Source organism: Crocuta crocuta, unplaced genomic scaffold (assembly GCF_008692635.1).
Source record: "Crocuta crocuta isolate KB4526 unplaced genomic scaffold, BGI_CrCroc_1.0 scaffold38, whole genome shotgun sequence".
Lineage (NCBI taxonomy): Eukaryota > Metazoa > Chordata > Mammalia > Carnivora > Hyaenidae > Crocuta > Crocuta crocuta.
The window spans coordinates 3,322,891-3,346,506 of NW_027532605.1; the positions used below are offsets into that span (position 1 = coordinate 3,322,891).

At 37.3% G+C, this 23,616-nt stretch overlaps 1 protein-coding gene across 2 annotated transcripts in view; it reads right to left on the bottom strand.

Annotated features, from left to right (window-relative positions):
* Nucleotides 1-23,606, bottom strand: part of NAB1 (NGFI-A binding protein 1) — a 43,764-nt gene extending 20,158 nt beyond the window's left edge. For both annotated transcript variants that reach the window (XM_077780226.1, XM_077780225.1), the window contains exons 1-3: nucleotides 23,474-23,606; nucleotides 12,564-13,401; nucleotides 1,852-1,985 (exon numbers count right to left, since the gene is read on the bottom strand). In XM_077780226.1, the coding sequence (XP_077636352.1) occupies nucleotides 1,852-1,985; nucleotides 12,564-13,382 (953 nt within the window). In that variant the 5' untranslated portion in view covers nucleotides 13,383-13,401; nucleotides 23,474-23,606. The remainder of the gene's footprint in view (nucleotides 1-1,851; nucleotides 1,986-12,563; nucleotides 13,402-23,473) is intronic.
* Between the last annotated feature and the right edge of the window lie 10 nt (nucleotides 23,607-23,616).

Genomic DNA, 23,616 nt, shown 5'->3' on the forward strand with positions numbered 1-23,616 from the left:
AAAAAAAAAAAAAAAAGTGTATCTCAGAATCAACAAAATATGTATGATGTTATCTACTATGGTGCTATTTACGATAAAAGATAGAAATAACTCCAGTATCCATCAAAAGGGGACTGTTAAACAAATCAGGGTATATCCACATCATGCAGTACCATGCAGCTGTAAAAAAATAATGCTAGATGTGTACGTACTAACACAACAAGATCTCCACAATATGTTAAAAGCAAAATATAGAATAATTAGACATATGCTGCCTATTGTTTTTTGGAAAAAAGGTAAAAATGAGAAAACATTTATATATGGTTTGCAAGTACATAAACATACACTGGAAAGGTGAAAAAGAAACTAACAAAGCTACTTAAACACTGAGGAGAGGGAAGAGGGTAAAAAGAAAGGAACAGGAGTGCAACTTTTTTATATTACATATTCACATAGTTTTGACTTTTGAATCATGTAAGAGTGTTACATATTTAAAAATATATTTAACTTAAAAAACATACAAATGTACATACTACAAGAAACAGCTAAAACCTACTGAAAGCAGCTGCCTCTAGGGTGTGGTATTCATAAGAGGGAAGGTGTGGAGCAGGGAAAACTGCCGAGTTGATTTCCACTTAAGCCCTCCTTAAATCCTGTACATGTATTACACTGAGTAAAGCAAATTATCTAAATAATGCAGTCAGAAGGGCATCTGGGTGGCTCAGTTGGTTAAGTGTCTGACTTCGGCTTAGACCATGATCTCATGGTTCATGGGTTTGAGCCCCACGTCAAGCCTGTTTCGACTCTTTGTCTCCCTCTCTCTCTCTGCCCCTCCCTGACTCGTGCTCAGTCTCTCTCTCAAAAATAAATAAAGAATTAAATTAACCAGTCAGAAATTTTGTATAATAGAGTGAAAAAATAAAAATATCACTAAATCAGGCTATCCCTGATTAGCCTGTTTGTTTAGTCTGCAGAATTTTACTTTGCGTTTGTAAAAATGTGGGCTCTTTCTTTAGGCAGCGTAGCAAATGCGGCTGCTAGGAGTTAGGGGGAAATAATGACAATGACAGCAAATGCCTACAATAGTCATTTTTCAAACTGGAGCAGGCACTGGAATAATTTGGGATACTTGTGAAAATGTGGATTCCAAGGCTCTGTACAGAAATTGTGATTTATTAGGGTCAGGGAGGGTGCTCAGGTTGTAGTTTCTGAGCACACATTCAATTACTCCAGTGGTCATCTGCAACTCCTCAGAGAAGCAGTCACACACACAACTGATGGTGAACTAGAAGTCAGGGTCCGTTTGGAACAGGTGAATGGTACTACACCATTTTGCTTAGGGTTTAAGTGAGGATGAGATGGAGAAGAATAAGATGTTTATATCAATTTTAAAACCACTAGTACTTTTCAACATTTAAGCTTTTTATTTCAAATATTCCATATTCCACTTCTATATTTTACGTCCATATTCCAGGTCATCTGGTATCTTCCAATTTCCCTTAAATACTCATCAATGGAATCCTTTTTTAAATCTATTCTGCTTAATTGCATTAGTTTGCAAACACCTTGCAAAAGGAACCCCTCTGTTTTCTCAGAGAGTTCAACAAGTTCATATAGTAAGAGAGTATACAAATAAGCCTACACACGCTGACTGACTAAATCCCATCCTCACACTCAAAACCAAAGCATCTGTGTGCGAAGAACGTCTAAAACCACTACCAGAACAATGCTGTAATACTAGGGAAGTATCTTTCAAAAGAAAGACAAAAAATGATTTAAACAAAACAAGAAATAACACCTCAGCAAAATCTGGAAAAAAGCACTACTCCTGTAAAGCAATGCAAAAATACTGCCAATTAGTTAGACACTTACTTGGTGGTTCTGTAGGTATATTTGTAGGTGACTTCTCGAGAAATCTGCCTAGCCAGGGCAAACAGTTCATCTCTTCTCGTCAGCAGGGCATTATCTTTCACACAGAGCTGAGCAGCTGCTTCATTAACAGTAAGCTGTGGGTCCAAAACCAAGTTTAAAAGTTATAAACACTTTATTTCATCAGTGTGAAAAATGCTTCACTTAAGGATATAAAAATGTCACTCATTATATAATGAGATCGTAATTTCTATAAATCAGGATGGGCCTTTCTTTATTCCTTATTAGTCCTAATGCCTAATTTCACATCAAAATCACATCATCTACCATCTCTCAGAACTCAAATTAATCAAAACAGTCATCTTGGTTTTAGGTATTTATATGTTTAATTTACTTGTATTTAGGTATGAGAGTTTATAGAAAGTAAGCAAAATAAAAATAAAATGTAAAAAAATGTTCTGTATCTCATTTTTATGAAAAGCCAAGGGATATATGATTTGGTGATAATATTCCCCTAACTAAAAATGAGTACACATGATCTGACAGATATTTTTTCAATGTGAATAGATATGAAAATTCTTTGAAAAGGAATAAAATTAGATGATTTGAGTTAAATACTTATCAAATCACTTAGTAATAGAGTTATCACAAATTAGGGCCATAAAGGAAAATCACTGTCTTGGAGTCACTAATTCTCTAAAATTCATCGAATTCTACTCTTTCATCTAAGTGTTAAATAATGCCAATACGGACTTGCTACTTGATAAAACACTGTAACAAAACTTAAAATAGCAAATGTTACCTTTAAATTCAAAAGCTCTTAATTGTTTAATAAATCAGAAAAGGTTTTTTTTCACATAATTTTACCAGCTTAAATTGATGGAGGGAACTGCGAAGAGGTATATCACACTTTTTTAAAAAGCAAGAAACATGCTTGTTCCAGGCAGGACTGATGGCAAGAAGAGACTGGGATTTGACGGCAGACAGATTTGAGAGGAGTCTTCCTCCATCACTCAGCATCTATATGACTTTAGGCATGGAAAATCTTCTCAGAGCCTCAGTTTTCTCAGAGGCAAAAACAGGATAATCAAAACGGGAACTACATCAAGGGACTCTAACACAAAATAAATGAGAAGGCACTCATGGCACAAGGTTGTTCTAAGTTCTTGGTTTCCTTTCATAAAAAGGCAGGCATTTACTTTCTGGGCATCCCACTTTATTCACAAAAATCTTCTGTATTTAAAATTTTCAAAAATACAGAGAAGCAAAAGAGGAAAATAAATGCAGAATGCAAACCTTCCATCTACTAATATTTTAATGTATATTATTCTAATATCTGCCTGTGAACACATAAATGTATATGTGGATAAAGATTTGTAATCGCCTTTTTTCACTTACATATGCTATATTTTTTACTTTCATCATGTTAAGGCAGAAACGTGGCTTATTTACATCAGCATCTGGCATGGGCTGGATGCTCAGTAAATATTTATTGACTGCCGACTGAATTTAAATATTCTTTTTGATCTCATTTTTACTAACTAGAAATATAATATTCCATTGTAGTTAAGAGTAACATATTATTTAAGTCAACCTCACTCTGAACATTAAACTACCCCCAGTTTTTCATGTACTACAAAGAAAGCTGCAAAGAACATTCTTAATTGTATATCTCTGCACACATATTCAATTATTTTCTTGGAAAAAATTCCTACAAATAGACTTGTGAGGTCACAGAACATACTACATTTTAAAATACTTCTATATTTCACCAAATTACTCTCCAGGAAAATTGCTGTAAATCGTAATGCTACCAACAATTATATGAAGATCCATTACCCAGAATTAACTAACACTGTTATTTTATTTTAAAAGCTTTACCAACTGAATACATTTTCAGTGACATTTGGTTATAATTTACAGTTCTTTAACTATAAAACTGAACATTTTTTAATGGTTTTAAATTATTTTAAAATCTGCTTGCTCATGTCGTTGCCTGTTTCTTCTATCTCACTATTTTGTTTCTTATAGACTTCCGGAATTCTTTACACATTAAGAACACTAACTCTTCATGTGTAGCGTTTTTTAACTTTTTCAGGTTACCATTAGCCTTATAATTTTTGTCTTGCGTGCCATGCACAGAAACTCCATTCTCACCCTAATAATACATAAATGTTTTCCTATAATTTAGTCTAAAAGCTTGATATTTTCCACTTATGTACTGAAACAATTTAGGATGTTATGATATATGATATAAATTATATATCTAACATCCTCCTCCCCAGATTTCCACCTGTAATTTACACTACCTTATTCTCAAATAATTTTGCTACTGACAATGTTATAATAAATCCAGGCTTTCTACTTTATTTTTAATGTTTATTTACTTATTTTGAAAGAGCAAGCAAGGGAGAGGCAGAGAGAGAATCCCAAGCAGGCTCTGCCAGTCAGTTCACTGTCAGCACAGAGGCCAAAGCAAGGCTTGATCACAAACCTCTGTGAGATCACTGCTTGTGCCTACATCAAGAGTTGGATGCTTATGGCAATGAGAAAGAATGAAATCTGGCCATGTGTAGCAACATNTGCTTAATCAACTGAGCTCTGCTGGTGCACACTCTCCCCACACCCCACCAGGCTTCCTATTTTAAACCCACAAGTTGAGGCGCCTGGGTGGCTCAGTCGATTAAGCGGCCGATTCAAGCATCCAACTTCGGCTCAGGTCATAATCTCACAGTTCGTGGGTTCGAGCCCCTCATCGGGCTCTGTGCTGACAGCTAGCTAGCTCAGAGCCTAGAGGCTGCTTCAGATTTTGTGTCTCCCTCTCTCTCTGACCCTCCCCTGCTCGTGCTGTCTCTCTCTCTCTCTCAGAAATAAATAAAACATTAAAAAAAAAGTATTAAAAAAAATAAACCCACAAGTGAATAGGGAAGCATAATAGAAACAATGTATTTTCAGTCTTCTCTCTTCCTAAAGAATCATCAATAGACCAATTTCTTCCCTAAGTGCTTTTGAAAGGTACAATGTTCATGGAGCTAAAAGTGAAATATACTTAAAGAATGATTTCCTAAATAAATTAACTTCATTTTCAGCTTAGTAATAGCTACAATAACCTTGAAGTCCTTCTCAAGCTCCTTTCTATGTAGCCTGGTCTTTCTTGTACTCATAACCCTAAATTAGTATGGAGAACTTCAGACTGTCATTAAGACATTTTAGTTGACAACACTTCAGAGGTACCACCTCATGCACAACCAGAGAAAATAACCTTTCAACATAAACTGAAAACAGTGTTTAGTATTCCTTCCATCATCCTACCAGAAACAAACAAAACAACAACAACAACAACAAAAACCCTTAAAACATCCTTCATTACTTAAATTTAGGCTTCAAAAGATAAAAAAGTAGACTGAGCTCTCCATGCTCTTAGGGAGATCTCTGGTATTAAAACTGAGGCTGCAGAAATAACTATGGCCCACTCAAGTTACAATAAGAAGCTGACTCATCAAGGTTTCCCCTCAAAAATGTATTTTCTGTCAGTGTTTTCTAAATTTCATACTAACTGCTAATAATTAAATCAGTAAATATTATCATATATTTTGAAAAATTATACACATTCTCTTAACAGTAGTCACTGCAGTATCATACTAGCTTTTTAAAAATTCCAAGTGTCTAGTTTTGTCAAAAGTATAAAATATTCTCTCCAATTGGTTTACTTTCTCCAGTTCCTCTTTTTGTGGCTAAAAATATAAAAATTCCATTCAATCTTTTTTTTTTTAATATTTTTATTTATTTCTAGGAGAGAGAGAGAGAGACAGCATGAGCAGGGGAGGGCCAGAGACAGAGGGAGATACAGACTCTGAAATAGGCTCCAGGCTCTGAGCCGGCAGTCAGCACAGAGCCCGACGCGGGGCTCGAACCCACGAACCGTGAGATCATGACCTAAGCGAAAGTCGGACGCCTAACCGACTAAGCCACCCAGGCGCCCCAAAATTCCATTCAATCTTGATGTAAAATATTTCTTGAAGTTAGCTTTCTATCGTTTATAACCAGACTTAAAATTTCCTTTACCGGTAGTTAAAATTATAATCTTTAACAATCACATGATTTGACTTTCCACTGAGTATTGTTAGCAAAAAAATACCATGAGAATGCTGTATGATAGGGAGACTCAAAAGGCAATCAGGGCTTTCATTTTCCAGCACAGGGAGGGAATGACTGGTCCCCTCACAGGAAATAACTAAAAATGTTGGCTAAAATGGAGGGGGAAAATATCTTAAATTCATCAATAAGCAGCAAGACAACAGTAAGGGTTATTCAGGCTCAAATGAATGAAGACACTATCTCAAAGGAGTAAACCGAGGACAGCTGCTAAACCAGATGACCCTGGGTTTCAGTCTTTACCGCCTGGTAGGCTTGGTTAGTGTGGGAAGAGAATAAAAGGAAAAACGCAGTATCCACCAAAGGTGAGGAGTCTAAGACCCCTCTTCCGCAAAGCTGAAATCCCAAACCACCACACACCCACTATTAGCCTGAATTAGAAATACACCTGTACTCCCAGGAGAGTGCACGGGAAATTACCTGTCTTGAACCTTGTTACTACTGAGTGGGAGAAAACAGAAGATACTCTCTGGAGATTTCATAACCCCAAATCAGCCCTCACATGATTTTTAGTCCTAATTCACACTAAATGGGCTGAGAATTTTTTTCAGGGGGTTCCACAGTTGTATTGTGCAGAAAACAGGTGCCTGGTAGAGGCAAAGGCAAATAACCTCTAGAGAATCCATTTTCTTCCCAGAACTTCAAACATTCCCACAGTTCCAAGAAATATGAATGATAAAAATCATAAAACATCCAAAGGAACAAGGCATCAAAAGTAAAAATCAGAAGAAATGGCAGCAGAATGAGACTCTCAAAGACTTCATTTAAAGAAATAAAGAGTTGAAACATGACTTGTAACTACAGTAAAACATGACTTATGAATACAGTAAAAAAGACCAAGAAAAACTGAGAAATCAGGAGAGAGAAACCTAGAGTAGAGGCAAACAGAAGATTTCAAAAGCAGACAATACTCAGATAACCCACTGACTTGTAAACATAATAATGAAAACCAAAAGCCAAGGAAGTATCTTCAATTACTAAGGAAAGATAATAATATAGAATTTGATACCCAGAATAAACAGCAGTTAAGAATGAGGGCAAATAAAGATATTTTCCAGAGGGTTGCGGTAGGACAGTTTGCCATCAGTAGGCTTTCATTAAGAAATTCTACAATATGGGGCACTTGGGTGGCTCAGTCGATTAAGCGTCTGACTTCGGCTCAAGTCATGATCTCATGGTTAGTTAGTTGGAGCCTTGAGTGGGCTCTGAGCTGACAGCCCAGAGCCTGAAGCCTGCTTCAGATTCTGTGTCTTCCTCTCTTTTCTCTGCCCTCCCCCACTCGCACTGTCTGTCTCTCAAAAATAAACACTTAAAAAAATTTTTTTAAAGAAATTCTATAATATGTACCTCAGGCTAAAGGAAACTTAATTTCAGATAGTAAATCTGAGCTCTAAAGAGGGGCAGTGGGATAGAAATACAAAATAAGGGAAATAAATTCAAAATATTAGTCACTATAATAAATGTAAATAGGCCAAATATTACAGTGAGAAGACAAAATTTGTCCAGATTTTTAAAAAAATTCCAACTATGTGTATTTACAAGAGAGGTATGTAAAACATGGATTCAGAGAAACTGAAAGTAAAAGGATGGAGAAAACATACAACAAGCAATTACTAACAAAAAGAAAGCACATGTATTTATATTAGTATCAAACAAAATAGGCTTTTTAAAAAACATTTAATTTTTGGGAGAGTGCAAGCAGGGAAAGGGCAGAGAGAGGGGGACAGAGGATCTGAAGCAGGCTCTGTGCTGACAGGCTGTCCAGGCAGAACCCAATGTGGGGCTCGTGGGGCTCGACTCACAAACTTCGAGATCATGACTGGAGACAAAGTCTGATGCTCAACCAACTGAGCCACCCAGGTGCCCCCAGAATAGGCTTTTAAAGTAAAATGTGTTTATTAAAGATTAATAGTTACTGCAAAATACGAAGAGAAACAGACAACTCCACAATCACAGTAGTTGATTTTCACACACAAGTCTTCCTGATAGAGCAAGCAGACCAAAATAAAATAAAATATTACTTTAGAAGGTCTAGTGAAGTTAGTAAGCTTGTTAAAACAGAGAACACTCTACCAACAACTACAGAAGGACATAAAAAACACTGACCACACACTGAGCTGTTAACTAAAATCTCAACAAATTTTAAAGCTTTGAGCATCATGAAAACCTTGTGTTCTGACCACACTGTAATTCAGTTAAAAATCATTAGAAAAATAATTAAGGAAAACCCTTCATATTTGGAAATTAAAAAAAAACACACACATAAATAATGCACGGGTACAAAATCATAAATAAAAAGAGAAGTAATCAGAATTGGAAAGAAGTTAAATAACTTCATACCCAAACTTTGGGAATTATGCTAAATCAATACAGCCAGGTCTTAAGACCATTGCTGATTCTTTAGCTTAAAAAAAAAAAAGTTTATAACAAAGATTGATTTTGTAATTCTTTACTGCCCAATGTACAGTACATTTGGAAACAGATATGGAAATACATGTAAGAAAAGAGAATTTTAAGTACCTGAGAGAGTTGAAAAAATGTTTTCAGGTGTAGATAACTTCTTGATTTTCATCCACTAAAGACCTACATACAGCTCTATGTCTTGAAAGATTGAAAGAACAGTGTCCACAGGGTATATATGAAGAAAACTCACAAACAGGAACAGGGAATTAGCAGTAAGTCATATATTTCTATATTTGGAAACTGAAAATAAACCAGTATCGTTCTTTAATCTTAGGATTTTAGAAAAAACTTACATATCTTTCACCCATTTTAAAAAGTTAAGTGAGAAAATGTGAAGTTATCATACTTAGATGGTGCACTTAATGCAGAACCTTCTCTTTTAATTCTCAAGATTTCATAATTTCTACCAAGCTGTTGAATGGTTACTAGTTTGAAGGAAACATCTTGATTCATAAACATCTATCCTAAGCCATATTTTTGGACCAGATTCACATACTTGAGTTACAAATAACAAGTGGTCTAAGTTTAAAAAAAATACAAGCCATATATTCTAAAGCCCCCACCCCCACATCTCAGCCTACTAGCATTCATTTTGAGTGTTCTCTTATTTTGGGAAACCCATGATAATCTCATTACCTAAATACCATCTGTACCTAGTTATCCAAAGAAGCAAAGAACCCTTTAGCAAAAACCAAGTGTGAAATAATTTTTCTCTTTTAAAAGTAGGTTAGGACTTCAAAAAGAAAAAAAGTGAGGTTTATTTGGTTTATTGAAGTCATCTCTGTAACATACATTTGCTTTGATAAAAATACTGGGTCAATTCTGTGTTTCATCTGCTGTATTTTTAAAAAATTACAAAAAACTAGATTAAAGCATGAAACTAAAACTGCCAATGTGCTTTGCCCTTTGTTTTCTATTAATGACAACCACAACAGCATTTTAGTAGACTCCTCTATTAATTCATGGGCAATGAAAATGTCAGAGTATATCCGAATTATAATGCTAAGTGTATTTTCTAGATCTATTCCTAAGTTCTCGTGAGTCTGTTATTGTATGGCAACAGTAATACATACAACAATTGCAGAAGGATATACCCAACAGTAGATCAAATCACAGATTCACTGTTACTCTAAGATGTTTTGCTAACCAATTTCCTTATTCTGAGCTCCATTATGCATTCAAATCTAAAAGCATTTAAAAAGATGAGGTAGTGAAATTGCTGAAAACAAGATTAATATACAAAAATCAGTCAGTGATAGTAATTTTAAAAAGTAGGAAAAAATTTCATTTTTAATTATATCCCTTTTAGATCTTATATATTTGCATATCTTATACTAAACAAAATAAATTTAAGTATATGATAGACATTTAATATGCATATATATATATATATAATATGCAGTACCTGGCCTAACAAAAAATGTGCAAAACCTATGTGATATGTGAATAAAGAACTACAAAATTACTGAGGAATATGCAAATATAGATGTTATACCTACTATATGGGAGTTTTTGTTATTGTAAATATGTCCATTTTTGCCAAATTAATCCATACCTTTAAGGAATTTCTAATAAAAATACCAACAGAAATTTTTGGGAAATTTAACAACTGCATTAAAAATTTCATTTGAAATGAGAAACACACATGGCTATCTAAAAAACAGAAGCAACAAGACTATGAAGGAACACTTGCCTTTCCAGTTACCAAAATATATTATTTAGCTATAATAATTAAAGTAACTCTATGCTGGGAAAGGAACAGAGAGTGAGACTAATGAAATCATATAAAACAAGATTGGTAAATAATACTACATAAAATTAAACTTAATTATGGCAAATGAGTCTGAAAGGTCAAAGGACAATTGATAATCAGGACAAAAGATTAATATCCTTAAAATATAAAAAGTTCTATCCAATCAATTTGTTAGAGGTAAGAAAAACAACTGCAACATTAAAACAAAGGATAAGCACATAAAATTGGATGTTCATCACACATATAAAAAGATACTCCTCCTCCTTAAGGAAAGTAAATGTGAGCAATGAAAATTTTTCATCTGTTAGACCGGAAAAGATTAAAATAACTGCAGTATTACCAATACTGTGGAGAAATGGATACCTGCATATAATAATGGCAGTATAGAAGTTGCAGAAGGCAATTTTGCAGTATCTACTAAACTATTAAATCTAGACATTCTTTGATCCCATATTACATGTTGGAATTTATTCTATAGGAAAACATGCACTAGTCTGTCTATAAAGGAGCAGGTGTATAATGTTCACGTACCACCATACTTAGTATCAGAAAAACAGAAACCACCGAAATGACACCAACAAGTGAATAGTTCAGATAAATAAATAATGGCACATTCACATTATGGAATACAATGCAACACAAAAATAAAAAAGGCACCTCATGTTTACTTACTTGGAAAGATATCTAACAATATATTGTACTGTGAGTGTACGGATAAGTATTTAAAAAAAAAAAAAAGGAAGGAATTTGGAGAGGCACCTGGGTGGCTCAGTGGGTTAAGCATCTGACTCTTGGTTTCTGCTCAGGTCATGATCTCACGGTCTCCCAAGTTCAAGCCCTGCATCAGTCTCCATGCTGGCAGCATGGAGCCTCCTTGGGATTTCTGTCTCCTCTCTCTCTGCCCCTCCCCCACTTGCTCTGTCTCTCTGAAATAAACTTAAAAAAAAAAAAGAATACCAATGTGAAATCTAAAAAAAAAAAAAAGGAATTTGGAGAACAGTGTGCAAAATATGATCCCTTATTTGTATACGTAAAGAAAACTATCTGAAAGTTTACAGATTCAGTTACTTTACTTCCTTTTGTAATGACTGAATTTTTTGCAGTAAGTATACATTCTTTTCTGTGTTAAAGTACAAGTCTGAGGAGAAAAATCTAATGTTTCTTACATGGAATACTACATTCAACTGAATTTTTTCAATCTTTACAGGATAAAAGCTATAAAAAAATTCAGCAATAAAATCTCCTTTTTAACTCTTGAAAATGTGTTTATTTTCCAAGCATGTATTGGGTGTGCTAGACTGTGAGGATATAAAATGAATGAGACATTACCTCTGCCTTGAGGAAACCCAAAGTAAACTGTGAGGGACAGACTAGTATTCAAATAAGTACAATGAAGTGCTGAAGTTACTAGGATAGTAGGGTACGTAGGGATAAAAATGGAAATGGAAAAGGAAGATCGTTCTACTTGTGGGAAAACATATCAGAACAGACTTAAGCTTATGCTTGAGTGAAATCTTAAAGATGATGCACTGACCAGATGGACAAGAAGAGAAAGGGAGTACATGCAAAAGAGATATATATGTATTCTTCTACTTAAGGAAGATATTTCTGGATAGAGTGCTACAAATACAAAATAACGAGAATTTTAATGACAACTGTCAAATCAAAACAATTTTCAAATGTTATAACATTCACCTAATATAATTTTATTTTCTATGCTGGCTGAAAATTCCTTTTAAGTTCCAGCTATTTTTTACAAATTTTTTTCTAAAAAACATATACAAAATTATTTTTAAATGGTTGCATTTAAAATCCTATTTTATTTCTTAATTAAAAAACAAACTGGGGCACCTGGGTGGCTCAGTCAGTTGGGCGTCTGACTTCGGCTCAGGTCATGATCTCATGGTTCGTGGGTTCGAGCCCCACGTCGGGCTCTGTGCTGACAGCTAGCTCAGAGCCTGGAGCCTGATTCAGATTCTGTGTCTCCCTCTCTCTCTGACCTTCCCCTGCACGCGCTTTCTCTCTCTCAGAAATCAATAAAAAACATTAAAAAAAAAAAACTGCCTTGTAAGTGCACAGACTTTATGCTTTCCCTGCTTAAATTCTTCTATTTTTCCAAGTCCCCCTACACAGCAGTTCCAAAGCTCAACATGTGAGTCCAACACAAAAACACCCCAGCATAAGAAACAAGGTCTATTTTCATAAAAGAGTTCATAATTTGCAAACACCTAAAGGTTTTTAACACTGCTTTCACAGAGTGTATCTCCTTCACTGCAAAATACTACCCAACTTCTAAGAAACAAAACCCACCACATACAGACAAAGAAAAGCATGGGCTTTTTACCTCATGAAGCGTGAGATGTTTCCCATCCTTTCTCTTGGAGTCAAACCTGCCATATATTGCACTGTACTTTCGAATTTCTTCCTCTTTGTGTGGATCATCGTCGCTCATCTCAAAGATGTGCCCGATCATTTTGGCCAACTTCTTGTTGGTTTTCAGCAGCTCTTTCACTTCATTCAAGTCACTTTTTGGCAGTGTGGGGGCCATCCGCTCCACACACTCGGCCACTGAGAGTGCAGCGGCAGCGTCCAGGGCCTCGCTGCTTTCCTTGGGGGAAGCCGGGGAGCCAAGGTCAGCTGGGGAGAGGCTATGCTCACTCTCGGTGGCGTGGTGGCCTTGCCAGAGTCTGGACTCCCCGATACCCTGCAGCACTAAGCTCCCCACCACGTCTGACTTCCCCTGTCCCAAGCTCTGCACACAAGTGGTGGCGGCACACTTGGGGATTTTTAAATGAGGTTCCCGGGCATTGCTACTCCTCTCATAACTGCTGCAGGATATCCCCAGCCACGTTGGTGATCCCTCGGGTAACTTATAGATGGGTATGCTACTGACAGGCAGGGAAGTCAGGGGCTGATTGAAGAGGCCAGGGTTTGTAACCCAGTCTCTCAAAGCTTTCTGTAGCCTTCTGACATGAAGGGGTTTGCTAGCCATGCCCACGAGTGCCATGATTTCCAAGAATTCCTCTTCTCCAGCTTCACAGAGTTGCTGGACATCGTCACCACCTTGTTGAATAAAGGCATCAAAGTAAGAAAGCAGATTGGCTTTTTGTAATATTCTATACAGCTGCAATTCCCCCAGGGTCCTGGGTAAGGCCGCAGCCATTACTGTGGATGGACTTAACCTGTAAGAAGAAGAGAGGAAATACTCATCTTACTTGCTCCAAAAATCTTAAACCTATTTTTTAGACACTACAGGATTTACAAATACAGTGTGGGAAGAACCAAGACAAGGAGCATTTGCACAGCAACTGACTGTTAAGGAGCATTCCCTCTCTACATAAGTTCTCTCAGTTTATTCTCCTACCAATCCTGATGGTCAATATAATTGCTTCCATTTTAAAGTGAAAAATATAAAGTATATAAGTAATTTGTCTGAAATATCACAACTAGTTAAGCATAAGTCTAAGGACTCACACCACGGCTTACAGGGCTCTATATCCTCCATTTTTGACTATTCCATTGCTGCTTCCATGGTATGGATACAGAGGTGAAGTAAAGGATAATCTAATTCAAAAGGACGTAACAAGTATATTATGCTACCATTTGCCAAATACTTACTTTGCATCAGACAATATAACAAATACTTTAATCTACAGATGGTCCCCAACTTACAGGTTTGACTTACGATTTTTCAACTTTGCGATGGTACAAAAGCCATATGCATTCAGTAGAACCATGCTTCAAATTTTGAATTTTGATCTTTTCCCGGGCTAGTAATACTCTCTTGTAATGCTGGGTAGCAGCAGTGAGCCAATGCTCTCAGCCAACCACACAATCATGAGGATAACAACCAACATGCTTACAATGATTCTGTACCCAAACCAACCACTGTTTTTCACTTTCAGTACAGTATTCAATAAAGCACATAGATATACAACACTTTATTATAAACTAGGCTTTGTGTTAGGGGATTTTGCCCAACTGTAAGCCGATGTAAGTGTTCTGAGCATATTTAAGGTCAGCTAGGCTAAGCAATGATGTTCAGTTGGGTTAGGTGTATTAAATGCATTTCAACGCATGACATGTTACAACTTACGGGAATGTAACTCCAACAAGAAGTCAAAGAAGATCTTTAATCCTCTCAACAGCCCTGCGAGATTGGTATAGTGATTCCCATTTTATGAAGAAAAATTAGCAAGGTTAGTCTGGCAGGCAGAAGAGGATAGATTACAATATGAATTGGAGGTGAGAAGATAGAAGGTGGTGGTATATTTAAGAACCAAGAAAAAGAGAAGCAGCAAAAATTCAAACAAATAAATGACAAGATTTGGTGATTACTTTGATGTGATGAAGGAGAGGAAATGGCTACCATTTGTTGACATTTTCTATGATTCCATGAAGAAAAGAGCTAATAGAGGACTATGGGATTACACAGTCTAAGAACCACAACAGGCACTGGGGATACAGAAAAATCAGGATGATGAGATTCTCTTTCAAACATATGGCACTTGAAGATGGCGTAAAGTAGAATGCTTAAATAGATCTGCCCTGCATGCAAAGTAACAGACTGGAGTCTAAGCGTGTATAATGGTTGGAGATACAGGAGGGAAAAAGGGAATGTGAAAGAGCCCTCCAAAGAATCAGTGGCGAGCCTAAGACAGAGACCAGGAAGAAACTTACTTTTAAAACCCAATCAAGACAGAGAAGCCTGCTTTTAAAGAGACAGAACAAGACCCAGCAAAGCACTTCTTGACCTCTTAGCACCCTTTATAAGTTATTCACAGTTGCCTGGAGAACTCCCACATACAAAGAGGAGTTGGGCAAGTACTTCCATTTAAGAGAAACAAACAAACATGTTGTAATCAACTTGCACCCTTAGGATTAAAAAGGACCCTATAGCCCTACATGGAGAAAGTTACAGAAGGCCAACAGAGGATATACATCAAAGGAAAATGGAAGCTCCACTCTCAGCTCAAACTGTCCAGAGCAACAGTTAACTGGGAGATAACGCAAGCAGAGGGGTATTAGGAACATCTCTAAAGGCCAGGAGGTCACCAAAACTGGGACTTCTGTTTTATGTCATCAACCAGAATGCTATACAAAATTCTAGTCTCAGTCATCCCATTCAATAAGAACGTAACTCCCTAACACCGTTAAGAACTGACTTCTGGGAACCTCTGTGTCATCCACAATCTGCTTGGATCAACTAGTGACCTCCTCAAATTTTATGGTACTTTATTTTACAAGGGTATTGCCAGTTGACTTGATGACCTGTCACCAAGGGTTATATCCCTTTCGAAGGGATATTTAAAAAGACTGGGGAACAGCAGCTTTCGGCTAATAATACCCAAGACATCATTTGGGGTGCTACTAAAAAATACAATTTCCTATGTCACTGAGTTGTACCCTAGAGGCTCCCATGATTTGGTAAATTTGGCAAAATACACTAGATGATCCCTATTTAATATATCTTCTGGGCACCACAAACTCCAACATATTGTGATCATCCAGATTTTTTTAGTCTACCTTCATATTCATTCCACCTCAGCCCTCTGTACAAAAACATTCTCACATCTTCCAAATCACCCACAAGAGGATCCACTTGCCCCCCCCCACTCTAGGGAGCCTCTCCAGGGAGTGAGCCTATCATCCAGCTGGACACTAACCCACAGGAACACAGTTCTTTGAGACTACAGACACAAGATAAAGTCTGTGTTGAACTACATTATACCAAATAGAAGAACTTCTAGAAAGTGTCTGAGGTAGAAGGAAGGAAACTTCCTTTCCCATCATATACCTAATGCAAGAGCCTCCAAGTCTTTCAATTCAAGAGTATAAAAAAAAAAATACAGGTACACACACAATCTTTTTTATAAAAGGACTATAACTTTGCAAGGTTTGTGGTGTCATCGATGATCTTTTCATATGTGATCTCCCCCAAATTATGGAATAAAGGAAAGACTACATGAGAAAATCTGTAAGAATAATTTTTGAGTCTTTATATTAGCAATAAGAAAGGCATATATGTTAGACAAATATAAAAGAGAAAAAACTTAAGGAGAACTAAAGACCCAAACTTAAGTTTCATTCTTCTGACATTAAGTCTTTAAGTTTGGAAAATATTAATTTAAGATGTCTATCCGTTCTCATCTTTACCTAGAAAGAAAGGAAACCCTGGAGTTCCTAGAGGGGTAAGAAAGTAGTGCCAGTAAGAAAGTAGTAATTATCGTACTGCCTCCATAATGGCTGATAGGACCAAATATGCATTTCCAAAGTCAAGATACCAAATGAAAGATAAATAAGTGAACTATTTAGAGTCCCAGGAGGCTTCTAAAGGCCCACACTGACTGCTGGGAAAGGAGTTTTCTCCTTAAGCTTTTGCTTTAGGAGAATGTTTCAGTTTCCTACAAAAGCCCGTTGTGGTAATTTAAACACCCACCACTTCATACGTTAACTTGATTTAAAAGAAAATTCTTAGAAGATGAGATTTTCTGTTTTTACAAACGCTGTATCTATTCATGCTTCAACATGAAGGTCAAATAAATCAAGAGCAAGCTTCTATCTGCATCTCTCCAATCTGAAGTAAATATAAAGTATAAAAAGATCCGAACGACACGATAAGCAGGTAGCTAATAGTATAGTAAATCTACTCTGCTGAAAACTACTACTACCTGGCCTTTGCAGGATACTGGGAAACCATGCTGAGTCTGACCTTTTTATGAATTCCAAAGTGAAGAGAAACCCGTTACTAATTTTTACTGCAAAATCTAAACCAAAGGCCTGCTGCCTATATACAACAAACTTCCACTTGTACTAACTTAAATGTTCTCAACCTGGTCAGTTCAAGAGGAAGAGGAATTAAACAACAATGGATTCATTTAAAGCCATTTGTTGTCATTTGTTATTCATTAATTTACTTTTAATGGTAATAATTGTTCCAGAACCTTCAAAACAAAACTCACTTTGCCTTCTTACTGAATAGGATCAGTCATCTGTCATATCTGAATTACCCTCAATAAAATAAGGGGTTAGCTTGGCCCAGAAAACTTGACTGGTCAACTCCTATTTTGTCCTTGAGCCACAATGAACTACTTAATATGGCTCTGGGAAACACAACTTCTCTGACATTCTCCAAGCAGGGATGTCGGGCATTTAGCGTAGGACAGAGGCCTTTACTGGTCACTTGAGAAAAGAACCATTCCTTTAAACCTGCCTCAATCCATTCCAAGAAGCTTCAGCCTGCCTTCTGGTCCTACAACTCTATCAAAACTCTCAAGCAGCTATTGAGTTATCACTGGCCTCTCTCTTTAACCTCTCTGCAGCTTGACAGAACTCCATGAAATGCTCTATACCTGACTTTGGTGATGGCAATGGCTTCCCTAAGTGCAAGAGTTCTCTAAACTTTTACATTAAATCTCTTTTCGATTGTCTTTCCATATTCTCCATCAAAAGAGAATCTCAACCACTCCCAGGCTTCAATCTTCACATATAGCAGACTGACCTCCAAACCATTATCTGTAGATTGGACTAGTGCCATGGGCCATAGGGTTATTGGCAAATGTGCAGCAGGCACTGGCTAGTGAGTAAAACACGTGCTTCTCACACAGGTTTACTTTGCAAATGAAAGTAAATAAACACTTTGTGATTTAATACAATAAAATTATTTAAAACTATAGCTATTGAATTCGTAGTAGCTGTTCTCATTACAGTCTATATTTCTCAATCAACAAATACTAAAATGACCAATGAACATTTGCAATTTTTTAATTTAAAAAATGGTCCTCATAACTGAAAAGTTTGAGAACCATCAGACCAAATCGTTTTTCTGATAATTTTGCATTTCAACTACTACCTGGAGACTGTCAAAACCTCACCTTCCGTACTCCCAAATCTACTCTTCCAACTCTTATTTCTTTAGTTGCACCACTACTCTTTCATCTTTATTTTCCTCTTTCTGCCTCAAATCTTCATCTCTTTAAACCACATCACCACCCTTCTTTCTCTGCCTCAAAAGCACCTAATTCTAGTTTTGACTGATTCTTGTTTCAACTTTGAAAATAGTTTCCCCTAGGGGCACCTGGGTGACTCAGTTGGATAAGCATCAGACTTGGGCTCAGGTCATGATTTCATGGTTCGTGGGTTCGAGCCCCATATCAGGCTTGTGCTGACAGCCCAGAGCCTGGACCTGCTTTCAAATTCTGTGTCTCGTTCTCTCTCTGCCTCTCCCCGACTCATACTCTCTCTCTCAAAAATAAATAAAACATTAAATTTTTTTTTTAATTTTTAAAAATATTTTATTTAATTTTGAGAGAGAGNCCCTTACCTTCAGTATATCCCATGCTGCAATAGCAACTTTATTTTCCTAAAGTACAAGTGTAGCTCTTTACTCCACCTGTGCAGATGTCCCCACTGCAAGGGAAAGAAATCCAAACTACTCACAGAGGCATCCCAGACCCAAACCTCCCTTTCCAGCCTTCTCTCTGGTCCCAAACATGCCCCTCTGCTTGTGCCAGATACACCGGGCATTCCTCGAATGTGCCTCCCACTTCCCTGCCCTGTGCCAGGCACACTCCCTCCCACTCACCTTCACTGGCCTTTTCCATAAAGCCTTTCCCACATCTCCTTGGTGTAGGTGTCCTCTCCCTTCTCTGAACCCCACACTACTGTTCCCACTTATTCAAATATGCCAGTTACTGACCTAGTCCTGGCGATCTAGAGGAAAGATGACCCTTCATGGGGAATGAATTAAGAGGGAGAAGGAAGACAGATAAGCACTTAAACACTGTGATAAATGCTATTCTAAGTGCTATACACAAGAAGTCACAGAATAGAGAAGCCTCACTTGGCTCTGCAGGCTACAAGCTCCCTAAGGGTAGGAACTGGTCTCCTTTGTCATTTATTCCCCCCTCTACTCCTAGTCAAGTGCTCAGTGTAGAATAACGTCTCTATAAATGCTGCAGTGAAATGAAACCCAACGTTTGAGACAAAATCTGATCAGCAGCCCGCTTTCACATTCCAAAAGGAATGCTGTGTAAATTGGTGTCCTGAAGAATTTCCAATCTAGTAACAGCACTTTAGCTACTACTCTCCCTTATAATCTCCTTCACTCTCTCCTCCTCAGTAGTTCTTTCTCTTAAGGCTGTATGGTTGATTCCTATAACATGGCTATTTTTCCAAGAGATCAAAGGATGCATTCCCTTAAACAGAAAACTACATAGATTAGTGTTAGAATATACTTCATGTGTTAGTCCAGTCTCAGCACCAGCATTTTAAGAGACCATGAAAGAGTCTAAGTCTTTTCCCTGTTTCTACAAATAAAAATGCACTAGAAGCTATCCTCAAATAACAAGTATCAAATGGATTCATAATCACTACTTGTGAATCCTCCTCTTTATGACATGGGAAATATACACACTTTTATGAAGTCTGCGGCATTCCAAAGGACTGACTCTTCCAGGAGTGAGGAGAAAGCAAGGGCAAAATCCCAGTAAAATGTGACTTATTTTTTATGCAAAGGACTATAAATTCCTTCCTCCCAACACAGCCTGAAATTTTTACTTTAAAATTGTCTAAGTTAACAGCAGCTTCTTACAGATTTATAAAAAATGTGAAAAAACTTGGGAAGTTAGCTCATGAGTCATTTACAGATTAAGGTGAATTAGTTCCACCAGACTGTTTTCCTCTTAACATCTAGATGAGATCCAGTGTGTGCCAAGGGAATTAAAGTTAGGGATTGGAAATGTAGGATTTTCCCTACAGGAAACCTGAGGGTAGAGACCGCATCTAAAGCCTCTGAAATACCACCAAGTTTGGAAGACTGTAGCTTGAAGGTACAGGGACTGGTGAGAAGGGTTCAGTGGGTATACTACAGGTTGAAACACAAAAGGCTTATGAAAAGTCAGAAATGAGCTTAGGGATGTATGAGCCTTTCCTAGTCCTAGAACTCAAGCTAAAATAATGAAGTTTAGTTACATCACGGCTTACACTTAAGACTGCAGCCTTGGCTTAGGCACTAACTCCTATATGTTCCAAGTGCCAAATAATTTACTCAAACATATTTATTAGTAAGCATTCAGTGTTCTTAAGGTATTTTGATTTCATTACTGTCATAGCTATGAAGTAAACATATAGCTCCTAATGAATATTAATGGTAACTTGGAAAACTTAAAATGTTCCCTCCTATTGATTTTTCTGATTTCTGAATGAAGCTGGAAGAAAATGTCTTACAGATCCCTTAAAAGTTAATGAAAGTATCCAATGCTTAAGTTTAATCTATCTATTAAATTAGAAAAAAAGTATATTAGATTTATTTTTGCAATTAAACAATAACTACGCATTAACTAGAATACCAAAAGGTATTTTATAGGATATGGCTGGAAATTCTTCAATTAACTCACAGCCAAATAATTCAAGAAACATTGTCCTCTGAGCATGTAGAATGCATGTAGTATATATAAATGTTATTACTTTTTTCAGAAATTTCTCTTCAAAATTAAATTAACGTACTGTGCAAATTAACGTGCAGCCCCCTAAATAGAATGTATTGAGAAATGACAAACTATTTGAAAGCTTAATGGTATGTTTTAGCTGTGAGAATTCTGACAAGATGAAGATTACTATTTTTTCCCAGCATCAACTTCTCTGATTTCCCACTTGTTCCATTATTACGTTTAAGAGAGTTTAAGACATTCTACTATTGTACTACTTTTTTGAACATGTCAGATCAAAAAGGAAATTTGCATTTAATATCATAACCGTGCTAGTGTTCGGTCTACTGAAAAGTGTGAAAGAAGCAGGTAAGATAAAACTAAATCCAAAGCAAAGGGGCTAGGAGCCTTTCATTATGCTTGAATGGGGATTATTTATTCCTTAATAGATTTTAAAAACTCCATGATGAAATACTCATATGCAAGACAATTATACATTAGCAGGATCTAAACTGTTCAAAACATATAAAATGGTCCTTTCCATGAAAGTAATATAAACATAAAACATCATATTCATAATGCACATGAACAGCCCCAACAAAAGAAAATAAACTTCTAATGGAATAGATGAGATCCGAGTCTTAGAACACAGACTAGGTCAAGGGACACACAAACCTGACATATTTGTTTCCATCCAACTACCTTTTACTTTAAATATGTAAAGTTCATGCAACAGATTCTTCAAAGGTCTCTCCTACTTTGTAATACATTTAATTTCGTCTTTCAGAGCATCCACAATGCAACTCCCCCAAATCTTTAATAAACCACTATGTCCTTAAAGTGTGATTAAAACATCGGATGCTTTAACTGATTCTCAGAGAAATGAAAATCTATTAACTTTCCTATAGGAAAATGGGTGTTACTTAATAATCACAAAAAAAGGAAAATTTTAAGTTATTTTAACTGATATTAAATTGTATTAATTCTGAAAAAGGATGAGATTTAATTAATATATCAAATTACTTATTAGACATATAAACTCACTAAATTTTCTTTTATCAGGTGTAGTATTCCTAAGGATTTGTCATTTTAATTACAGAATGAAATTAAATTAAAAATCTACAATGCTTCAATGTTTTATTACTATGGATTCTTCCACATATAACAGAGACTCACCAGCGACAATAAATAGGAAATTTTTCTAATGCCAGGATGGCATATTAACTTTTGTGCAAGATGCTAAACTAATAAAATTAAAACAAGAAACTTTCCCATGGTTCCTTGAAATTATTTTCTTTCAAGACCTAATTTTCCAGCATCCAATACCCCAACCACCATAAAGACGGCTGACTTTGCCAGACAGCTATACATTCTTAAGAGGACCTCTATATGCATTTTAATACCTAGAAAGATAACATAATTTTTAAGCTTAATTAAAGGGCAATATTAAATGTCCAAAATGATATTGAAAAATGGAGGAAAAAGGATACCCTTGAATCTAAGAGTCCACTTTTACTGGCACTGAGGTTAGAAGCAGCTCTTTTAAGCCTTCACCCAAAATAGAGAAAGTCCTATACATCCTTTTCCCTATTTCTTAAAACCCACACATAAATTGTGACGTCATAATTTGGTATGTTTTACAAGGGAAAATCGTCAAAAAAGTGAAAATCTAAAAAGGTAATTCACTGTGTGCACACTTTTCTAACAAAACAGCCTAGCATTTCCTACGTGACTAATCTATTTTAAATTCCGTTCCTCTGTTCCTATGCAATCTAATATTATCTATTAAAACTGCCAAAATATTTTTAAACAAGATCTGAGAATTTCCCTCTCAGCTTCTGATCTTTGCACTCCTTAAGTTTGCAGACACGTCACAGGCAAACCAATTGGTAGTGACAGGTTACTCCAAATCACTTCTTTGGATGCAATTTGAAACTGACAGCTACCCCCAAATTTTCCATGCCTCCCGGATCTCCAGGAGAGTGGTGGGATAAAGCTACATGCAAGTCTTAAAAAGACTCCTGATGACCTGCTGCAAACTTGGGTCTGCAGAACCTATACGTGCCTTTTCCAACTCAATTATCCTTTTCCAAGACCTTAGAATATTTCGGCTTACTTGGAAGTGTCGTTTCTTATCTTAAGCCTTGTGAACCCTGAAGATGAAAACCATAAATCTGATAGCACTTGCAATGTTTCTTCATGAATAAGGTCACACACCTCTGAATCCAAGGCTCGTATGTCCCACATGTGTTTGCAAATTCCACGCTCGGCCTTAGCGAGCACGAGTCTCTCGCTTCCCTACACCTTGGTGCCAAGTTTCTGTAAGCTGCTTCCAAGCAAAACTCTCCTTCCGCTTTTAAAAAGAAAACTACATTCAGAACGAGAGGGTACCCAGGACAAAAACTAAGACTGAGTGCAACATTCCTATAAAGTAAACAAACCAACAAAAAGATTCTGCCCCTGGGGAAGGTGGCTGCAAAACTCAGCGGTCGGCGCGAACACCCACCACGCACAAAACACCACGCACCCCCGAGCCCCGCGCGACGACCGCAGTCGCGTTAGGAGAATGGACTCGCACCCCCGGCTTTCTCGGAGGGAAGACGCACAACCCAGGCCCGCTGCCTTGTTCGCCCTCCTCTCGCTGCCCCGGCGCACCGAATTTCTCTGGGAATCGCCCACACGAGCCAGATGCCGCCCTCTCCTTCCGGTGGCGGCCGCGCGGGGCCCGCTCCCCAGGACGCCGGCCCCCGAGTGCCCGCGCGGCCCGGCGACTCTGGTGCCCCANCCAACGCGTCTCTCACTTGGCGGACAGCGAGCAGGTACGTACTGGGCCAGCGGCTGCAGCGGTCTTGGCACACTCTCCCGCGAGGACTGCTCAGCCCCAACTCCGAAGTGACGGCCCCCAGCTCTCCCTCCTCAGGCGGCTGCCGCGGCCGGGACGCCCCCGCTCCCATCGAGGGGGGAAGCCAA